The following is a 10573-nucleotide window of genomic DNA, read 5'->3' as shown; positions in this document are numbered from 1 at the left end:
TATATATTTTATATTGTTGTCTGTAAGAGTTGTTTTTGGTGGCAAATAATCCCCCATGGGGATTAATGAAGCTGTTGTTTTGACTATTTTGGTATTGTAATGCAGCGTTCACATTATACATTTCCGGTGCATTTAGTAGCTACACAGTCTTGTACCTTTTTCTTGTTTTTCTAAAATGTCAAAAGTTACCATGAGAAACGCCTATTGTAAAGACCATAGGCAAAGATTTGTCTGGAACCAGGCGGGTCTTGTGACTCTTGTGACTCTTACTGATGACGTTGGGGTCACCCATAAATGTACAGTACCAATCTATCTTATTTACTGTGTCTATTGTAGTCATCATTATAAACACTGGCAGTTCCCATGCAATTATAGAGCATATTATCACTGTAGACACAGAAAATAGAGGGGGAAGATGCCAACTATTATCGGGAAGGAACAAGAGTGTACAAGCACAATGAAGGTGGGGGGAGAGGCTCTCTTTGTGCTCTGTCCTCTGAGCTAAAAGGTGAAGAAATGATCCCACAATTACCAGAAAGAGCATAGTCCATCCATACAGCATAATGTACTGGTCACATCTGTTGGCAAATATATTTTATTATTCATTTACGACACTATAATTAGCATTAAATTGGGTCATCATGCTGACACGGCATTTGGCCTTCGATGGAGAACTGAAAGAAGGCTCTTCGCAAAGACAGTTCCCTTCCTTTTGAGGGCAGACTTCCCTATAGTGACTCAAGTTTGTTAAAAAAGTCAATCCCTGGCATCTCAGTTTCAAAACTGGTTCCACTGCGACAACTTCAACGTTAAAAACGGAGGAAGCGGTGCGGGAAGACAACCGTTTCACGGAGGACAACAAGGACTCACAGAGCTGCACGGCAGAGGATCATGGCGCGTGTCATTACCACACTTGGAGTCATCTTGTCTGGATTCATCACCCTCTCAACTGGCAAGGACACCTGCGATCTGTTTGCTGCGGTTGGACAGGTGCTGACCCTGCCTCTGGACTACAAGCCGTTATCAAAGACAGACGCGTTGACATGGACACACAACAGCACAATCATTTTCTACACACAGCTGGGTAGAGTGTCGGTAGGTAAGCCGGAGCACATCACCGCCGCCGGATCTCTACAGCTGAAGGGTCTGACGTTCTCAAGCGCAGGGATCTACAAAGCAGATGTCCTCAACGGCAGTGGAGCACTGATGAAAAACTGGACTGGCCAGCTGTGCACGATGGAGAAGGTATCAAAACCTCAAGTGAAGTTTGCCTGTGACTCCAAGGCGAACGTTGTAACCCTTAGCTGCTATGTAGCCGTGCCCACGCCTCGAGGCTTGGTTTACACATGGGCCCTAAATGACAAGGCTTTAGCCAGTGAAACCAAAGAAACTCTGAGAATATCTCTGACACAGCTGAAAGGGGAGAACAACGTTGCATGCAGCTTGACCAACAAGGTCAGCAAGGAGACGAGCAGCAGTGTCCAACTCACATGTCCAGAGTCAGAGACGCCACCTCCTCCACTCTTGCTCTGTTTTGGACTCAAGACGGTGTTGGTGACGGTGGCAGGAGGAGGCTGTGTGATCATGCTGCTCATCACCCTCGTCGTCACCACCATAGCGTATCGGTGCCGCGGACGCCGCAGGGCCCTGATGAGCCTGGAGGACGGAGGGGAGATTCTAATGGCTCCACTGACCGAGCAGCGGCAGCAACCTGGCTCCGCCGTCGTCCACGAGTATGAGTCCATGCACCCTGCAACCCTGAGCCCAACACTCTCACCCCAAGTCTATGTCCAGGCTGGAACCCAGGCTCCAGACAAGCCTCTGCAGACGCCCAGTACTAACGACGGGGATAAACCTTCACCAGTGCCAAGACCCAGGACAAAGGTCCCAGTGAAGTGAGCCTGCGCTTCCCATATCTCACCCTCCCAGTGTGAAGTGATCTGATACGGACGTTCTGAAGTTTACCTCACAGTAAAGCCACATGAATTTCAATGTTTTCTTTTTATTTATTTAGATTTTTTACATAATGTATCTTCAGTGTGTTTTTGGAAAACATGTGATTTAACAACAGTGACATGTGATGTACATGATTCCATGTGTAATTGTCATGGTATCACATGTGACTTCGATACCTTCACACAAGCTACGTGATTACATGAAAGCGTTTAACTGTGTTTAACTGTGTTTTCTAATAAAACCTTCTAATAAAAAGGTCATTATTTATCCAAAATCTGGTTTTGAATATTGTTGGACTTGGATTGTCTCCTCATGTGATAAATAAAAGGGAAGTGGAACACATTGCAAAACACTGGGTATGGCTGCTTAATTTAGATAGACATGTGTTGTATCAGCTAGCATGACAACTAGATTTAAACAATGAGCAAATAACACTACTACAATACACTGAAATCAGTCACTGTATGAAACAGTCTAAACAGTCATATGAAATACTCCCTTATCTTCAAATAGATCTTTCATCTGGCTGACTAGCAGCTACTACTAGAAAACACTCTGTGTATGCATTTCATCACATGTACTAAGCTTCCCCTTTTAGGTATCAATTCATCAGATTCAAATGTTTTAGTTTGAGTTTCGGTATGAATACATTATTCCTATGTAGTCCCAGGTCAGGCCCGAACACAGAAACGGCTGGCTTCCCTGAAAAAGTCTAGTGAATGGGAACCCTCCCCAAACCTGTTTAACTCATCTCAAGTTTATTGCTTCCATGGGCCACCCGTAGCATGCTTTCTCCCTTTTCCCCCCTTATGGGTGGCCCTGATCCAGGTGAATACAGTATAATCTATGTAATTCCATCAATGTTATATTGAGCAGTAAAAGACAACACACACACACACATTCTCAAAATCTCAATGTTATTTTCCCATATGGTAATGAATTATTTGTCGAGCTGAAGTGTAGGCACACAGTGAAAGCCATTACAACAGCAGTCATATGAAGAAAACGGGAGGCTAAAAATAATAGCTCTTGGTCCTGAAATATAATTCCAACATCTATGTCCCGATACATGCTGTTAGATCAGAACGATCAAGTTGTCAAAATAGACATCACTATATATCATTATGTCGGCATGGAAAATACATTCGAGCAGTTTATCTGTGTCCAACACAACCCTTTGTCCTGGCTTCTTAGATGTCAGCATTCTTGCACTTATTAAAATTTGCTTGCTTGCAAGAAGTTATTAAAAGGGGGGGGGGGGGGGGGGCAAAAAAATCAATAGGGGAATGGATTAGCAAAGGCAAATATCTATTATCTCCAATGGGTAAACGGTAATCCGCACATGAAAGTGTTTGCTGTCTCGTCTAACGCTGTGTGACAGCCACACAATAGAATACCCCTGAGCGTCATTGCCCAAAACTTACAAGCCAATGTCATCCTTTGTCAGGCCCCGCTCCGCTCCTGCTCCCCCTTTACATGGCTGAAATTTCTGTCCGGCCGGCCGGCGGGGATTTTGGAGCAAAGCTGGTATCTGGTCCTGGAACAATGCCACCCGCCTTTCTTGTAAGACTGAGATTCAGCTGGCAACGCGCCACGTCACCCCACCCCACCGCCCCACCACCCCTGGCCGGCCTCTGAAACACACATAGAGATGTGCACACATGCACATACATAGCAATATACACAGGTGCACACACACATACATACACATACTTCTTGTTGCTACTTAATGAATAATGAAACACGTCTTGTATGCATTCGCCAGATTTATCCTGAACGTAGAAGCGACATGTGTTTTAACCAGTGGCTCTGGGAGTCCAGAGGATACACCATTTTGACCTGTGTGTGTGTGTGTGTGTGTGTGTGTGTGTGTGTGTGTGTGTGTGTGTGTGTGTGTGTGTGTGTGTGACGTGTGTGTGTGTGTGTGTGTGTGTGTGTGTGTGTGTGTGTGTGTGTGTGTGTGTGTGTGTGTGTGTGTGTGTGTGTGTGTGTGTGTGTGTGTGTGTGTGTGTGTGTGTGTGTGTGTGTGTGTGTGTGTGTGTGTGTGTGTGTGTGTGTGTGTGTGTGTGTGTGTGTGTGTGTGTGTGTGTGTGTCTAGGAAAAGGGTCACTTATCCATGGAGAATATTTATACTCAAAGTTGGATCATATTATCGTTCTCTTGCTGCCACAGACTGCCATGTCTGAGATAAGTACGAGGCAAATCACAATCAGGGAGGCCAGCCAGCAAAGTCACCTTTTTCATCAGATTTGGGGAACTTCTGAAAACATAGAGAAATGATTATGACCTATTAACATACTTTAACCCACTTATGCACCCCGTGACCTCGGGTCCTTCCTCTGATACAAACTGGGTAGAAACGAACCCCTTTAGATGAGAGTCTAATTGTCCAATCAGCTGCCAGTTATTGAGAAGGCAGTGAGGGCATGTGCTCTTGTAACTCATGATGATATGAGAACTATACGATGATAATGATGATTATGATATTATAGTAAGTATGTAATAGCCTTTAAGCTAATTCAGAGTGGGAAATGAGTGTATGGGACAATGATATTTGATGCTATGCAACTTGATTGCCTTGAGAAAATTGCATAGTTATCGGCTACATAGCTGAGGCTGTGGTCTTGATTGGAACACTTAAGCAATAGTCAACTAAAGATATGTTTAATCTGTACTGATTCAAATGATCACAGATTTACAATGAACCTTCATCATGTGTCGACATAGTATTTATTTTTTCTTCTCACACCTTTCGCTTTATTTTTCGCAATTTGGAAAGTGACTCTCGCTACAGTCGCTGTGGTTGTCTGCGACACGGCAAATCAATTTAGCAAATTTGCTGAGGAATCAGGCTACAGTGATTTTAATGGAGGCCAAATACTTTCCAGACCTCAGCGAGGATTAGCACCTCGCAGACACTGGAGAGCTGAGGCCCCAGCCTGGCAATACAGTAGCTGTCAAACACTTGCTGATTACAAGATTCCAGACCAACCGTCTTTGAGAACCTTGGCATTGCATGGCTTATCTACCTATAAAGAGCACACAAAAGCTTCAATGACACATCCTGTCTAGGTAGAGTTTGACTATAGTGTATTTGTGGAGTTTACTGTACAGTTTGTTAAATCTGTGTTTATAATAGGATTATCTTTCCCTGGTTTTCCCAGCACAACAGTTTCTCAGTCTGCCTTTCACACAGAACACAGTGCTGCCAAACACTCCATCTCAGTCATACTCTGACGGAGGAGACCCCTGCTGTGTCCGAGACACCGAGAGAGAACCCGCAACAAAGGGGCTTTCACTTCTCCTGTGATCTGCAAGCTTTACCATTTTCTTCATGGATGAATTGAGGTAGCGAAGGCAGCATACTTTCTGACGAAACCATGGGAGGGAAACTATTTTTGGATTTGAACCTGTTAAAGGTTTTTGGACTTTTCTGTGCCAGACCTCCTGGAATGGTCCTGGTTACATAGTTTGAGTATGAAGAGCTGTGCTGTTATGATATGCACAGAGTTTATGAATCTTGTAGGTCAAGCAAATCAGCCTTCTCGATCAGAGCTGCAGAGTTCTGGAACACCATCCCATCACACATCCGCAGTACTAATAGACTCAGGTCCTTCACACACACACACACACACACACTCAAATCATGGCTGTTACAAAATCAGGTCTGTGACCATGACCATTAGCAAGTCACGTCGCAGACCAGCTGCCCAGCCCCAGTATGCTTGCCTACTAGCCTGACTGTCCTTATTGTAATTATGGGGTTATGTGATTTATGATTATGTATATGTGTGCATATGTGTGATTATCATATGGTGTGCCTGCCATATGTGTGCCTGCCTATACAGTGTTTATACATGTATAGCTTTGATTTGTCCCTGTACACTGTTTTTATTTTTATTCTATTTTATTTTTATTAATTTTTTTATACATTCACAAAATGCCTAGAGAGTGAATGTACAGAATATTGTCACACTCCCAGGTCAGGTCAGACCTGGGAGAGAGAACGCCACAGCACTCCCAGGTCAGGTCAGACCTGGGAGAGATAACACTACGGATGTGATGTGAACATTGGTCCCCTACCTGCTGACATTGGTCCCCTGCCTCCTGACATTGGTTCCCTACCTCCCTCTAGTGGCCGGACTGGCCTGATGGTACAGGCGGCCATCTTGTTTTGGTTCCAAGTTAATATCTAACTATTTGTTATCTTGGGCCATCCCTGTCTGTGTGTGATGTCGTCTCCCTGTCTGGTTGTTATGTGTGATTATGTCTTCTGTGTCTAGTTTGGTGTATTCCTAGTGTGTTTATCAGATGTTGCCTTTTTGTATTATTGCCTGGCATTTGCCAGCTGTTAGTCATTACAATCAGTGGTAGTATTTAAGACCTGCTTGTTACTGACTTCCTTGTGGCGTCATTGTCTCATGTACCCTCCTTGCTTCCTCCTAGTCCTCGGTGTTCCCCTGCCCATCGTGTCTCCTGTCGTATCCCTTGCTTTGTTGTTTTGTATTAAGAGTGTTGTAAGTAGATTCAGTATTTTATTTGTATTGCACTTGGATCTCAAGTAAACTTCCCTTCTCCAAGCATCGCTCCTCGTCTCTGCCTCCGTTCCCTCTCTGCAAACTGTGTTCTAACCATCATTTAGCAACCCCATCGTAACCCCATTTGTTTCCATTTCTTTTTGTTTCTTTTCTGGCTTAAACATCTAGCCCAGGGACTACACCTCAAAACTAGCAACCCTGCTAATGTTGGCATATTTAAAAAAAAAAAATTATTTGTATTAATTTATAAATGTATAAACTGTTGATTAATATGCACTGTCCCTCAAATAAACTGAGTAAACTAAACTAAACTAAATTAATGAGGAGAAATAACTCATTAGGCTTTTCAAACATAGGGATCGGAAATGGAACCAGAATCACTTTATTCGCAAACGTAGGGATACACCAGAAATGTACTTCTGGTGTGATCTGCGCAAGGACAGGCAACACTCCACGTTCTAACAGGACATCACACGTGATGCACAAGGACACCTCACGTAAGGCAAGGACAGGCAACACTCCACGTTCTAACAGGACATCACACGTGATGCACGAGGACACCTCACGTAAGGCAAGGACAGGCAACACTCCACGTTCTAACAGGACATCACACGTGATGCACGAGGACACCTCACGTAAGGCAAGGACAGGCAACACTCCACGTTCTAACAGGACATCACACGTGATGCACGAGGACACCTCACGTAAGGCAAGGACAGGCAACACTCCACGTTCTAACAGGATATCACACGTGATGCACGAGGACACCTCACGTAAGGCAAGGACAGGCAACACTCCACGTTCTAACAGGACATCACACGTGATGCACGAGGACACCTCACGTAAGGCAAGGACAGGCAACACTCCACGTTCTAACAGGACATCACACGTGATGCACGAGGACACCTCACGTAAGGCAAGGACAGGCAACACTCCACGTTCTAACAGGACATCACACGTGATGCACGAGGACACCTCACGTAAGGCAAGGACAGGCAACACTCCACGTTCTAACAGGACATCACACGTGATGCACGAGGACACCTCACGTAAGGCAAGCACAGGCAACACTCCACGTTCTAACAGGACATCACACGTGATGCACGAGGACACCTCACGTAAGGCAAGGACAGGCAACACTCCACGTTCTAACAGGACATCACACGTGATGCACAAGGACACCTCACGTAATGCAAGGACAGGCAACACTCCACGTTCTAACAGGACATCACACGTGATGCACGAGGACACCTCACCTAAGGCAAGGACAGGACACCGATCGGAACATAATACAACTCATAAGCTATGTATACCGAAAGTGTTTCTAGTGAGAGAAGCAGGCAGATCTTGTCAGAGTAGACTGAGATGGAGTGTTTGGCAGCACTGTGTTCTGTGTGAAAGGCAGACTGAGAAACTGGGAAAGATAATCCTATTATAAACACAGATTAAAAAAACTGTACAGTAAACTCCACAAGATTCACTATGAATTGAAAATGGAGGAGCCTGATGTAAACAAGTTCTATTACGTGTTAGCTCCGCTCACCGTCTATTGCACATGCTTCACGTCAGTACTTGTCCACTGAATAAAAACTCTCAATGTACCTTTACATACCAACATCCGTCTGGCCACACCCCCATCCGCCACCTATATAAGCAGGGGTGTGGCCACACACTCACCTCCTTCTTCACTTTCACCTCAAGGAAGTGCCTGTATACACCACTATCAAGTTAGGTTGTTTAGACTGAAGAAAGGAGAACAGAAGAGCAAGGAGATACGTTGACGTTATATCTTTGTTTTCTCTCTCACTATTTTCGAGAAAATACGGCGATAATGTCTTCGTCACTGGGGTGTCTGGAAGATGATGATCATTCTGACCTCCACCGGCTTTTTCGTATTAGGGGCTCGCGTCGCTGGTCCTCCAAATCTGCGGCTGGATAGGTATTGCACCTCCGGTTCTACAGCTGGACTGCAGGAGGCACCGGCTGTTTGTGAGACATTGGTTGCCTCTGGGCTGGGTGAGTGATGTTTTGCTATGCGGGCGCCGGTTGTATTGCTAATGCTATGGGGGTTAGCTGCACAATTTTACGAAGGCCGGCCCCAGATTAAAGGTTTTTGGACTTTTCTGTGCCAGACCTCCTGGAATGGTCCTGGTTACATAGTTTGAGTATGAAGAGCTGTGCTGTTCTGATATGCACAGAGTTTATGAATCTTGTAGGTCAAGCAAATCAGCCTTCTCGATCAGAGCTGCAGAGTTCTGGAACACCATCCCATCACACATCCGCAGTACTAATAGACTCAGGTCCTTCACACACACACACACACACACACACTCAAATCATGGCTGTTACAAAATCAGGTCTGTGACCATGACCATTAGCAAGTCACGTCGCAGTCCAGCTGCCCAGCCCCAGTATGCTTGCCTACTAGCCTGACTGTCCTTATTGTAATTATGGGGTTATGTGATTTATGATTATGTATATGTGTGCATATGTGTGATTATCATATGGTGTGCCTGCCATATGTGTGCCTGCCTATACAGTGTTTATACATGTATAGCTTTGATTTGTCCCTGTACACTGTTTTTATTTTTATTCTATTTTATTTTTATAATTTTTTTTATACATTCACAAAATGCCTAGAGAGTGAATGTACAGAATATTGTCACACTCCCAGGTCAGGTCAGACCTGGGAGAGAGAACGCCACAGCACTCCCAGGTCAGGTCAGACCTGGGAGAGATAACACTACGGATGTGATGTGAACATTGGTCCCCTACCTGCTGACATTGGTCCCCTGCCTCCTGACATTGGTTCCCTACCTCCCTCTAGTGGCCGGACTGGCCTGATGGTACAGGCGGCCATCTTGTTTTGGTTCCAAGTTAATATCTAACTATTTGTTATCTTGGGCCATCCCTGTCTGTGTGTGATGTCGTCTCCCTGTCTGGTTGTTATGTGTGATTATGTCTTCTGTGTCTAGTTTGGTGTATTCCTAGTGTGTTTATCAGATGTTGCCTTTTTGTATTATTGCCTGGCATTTGCCAGCTGTTAGTCATTACAATCAGTGGTAGTATTTAAGACCTGCTTGTTACTGACTTCCTTGTGGCGTCATTGTCTCATGTACCCTCCTTGCTTCCTCCTAGTCCTCGGTGTTCCCCTGCCCATCGTGTCTCCTGTCGTATCCCTTGCTTTGTTGTTTTGTATTAAGAGTGTTGTAAGTAGATTCAGTATTTTATTTGTATTGCACTTGGATCTCAAGTAAACTTCCCTTCTCCAAGCATCGCTCCTCGTCTCTGCCTCCGTTCCCTCTCTGCAAACTGTGTTCTAACCATCATTTAGCAACCCCATCGTAACCCCATTTGTTTCCATTTCTTTTTGTTTCTTTTCTGGCTTAAACATCTAGCCCAGGGACTAGTTCAAGTTCAAGTTCTTTAATAGTTGTCATACAGAAGTACAGAATACTTTCATACAAAATGCTTCTTACTGTTACGCTCCAGAGACTGTGCTAGACAAGATAGTATCAAATAACATAATAACATAATATAGCATGAATTTAGAAGAAGAATGAGGTCACAGTTGTTCGGTATAGACATATGTACAATGTTCTGAGTTACCATATAATATACAATACACAATACTATGCAGTGTACTAATGTACAGTACTATCTAGTGCAAAGCAGAAGTGGGATGAGGTACAATTTTAGGTACAATTTACAGTAAGGTGTACGAGTTGTAGTGCAATCCTTCATCCATAAATATAAAGTGTGGGGAGTGGGTGCTACAGTGTGTTTGTTTAAAGTGGGTGTGTGCTATAAAGTGTGTGTAGTGGGTGCTACAGTGTGTTTGTTTAAAGTGAGTGTGTGCGTGTGGATGTGTGTGCTATGTGTGTTTGGTGGTTGTTGTTGTGTAGTGTTCATTCATTGTTCGTTTAGCAGCCTGATGGCCTGGGGATAGAAGCTACTTCTGAGTCTTTCTGTGCTCGCCTTGAGACTCCTGTGTCGCTTGCCTGACGGCAGCAGTTCAAAGAGGCAGTTGTTCGGGTGGCTCGAGTCCTTAATAATTCTCTTAGCCTTCCCCTTGCAAC

General features: G+C 44.5%; 1 protein-coding gene across 1 annotated transcript; it reads left to right on the top strand.

Moving 5' to 3' along the window:
• The first annotated feature begins 829 nt into the window (after positions 1 to 829).
• On the top strand, positions 830 to 2145 carry LOC311245081 (uncharacterized protein). Its single transcript, XM_084334850.1, has one exon. It carries the CDS (start codon positions 892 to 894, stop codon positions 1897 to 1899), a length of 1008 nt encoding a protein of 335 aa, XP_084190976.1. The 5' UTR covers positions 830 to 891; the 3' UTR covers positions 1900 to 2145.
• Positions 2146 to 10573: the final 8428 nt, after the last annotated feature.

Source organism: Notolepis coatsorum (assembly GCF_963971535.1).
Source record: "Notolepis coatsorum genome assembly, chromosome: 18".
NCBI classification, from domain to species: domain Eukaryota; kingdom Metazoa; phylum Chordata; class Actinopteri; order Aulopiformes; family Paralepididae; genus Notolepis; species Notolepis coatsorum.
Note: the sequence above shows the minus strand (reverse complement) of the source record. Positions and strands in the feature narration are given on the sequence as shown.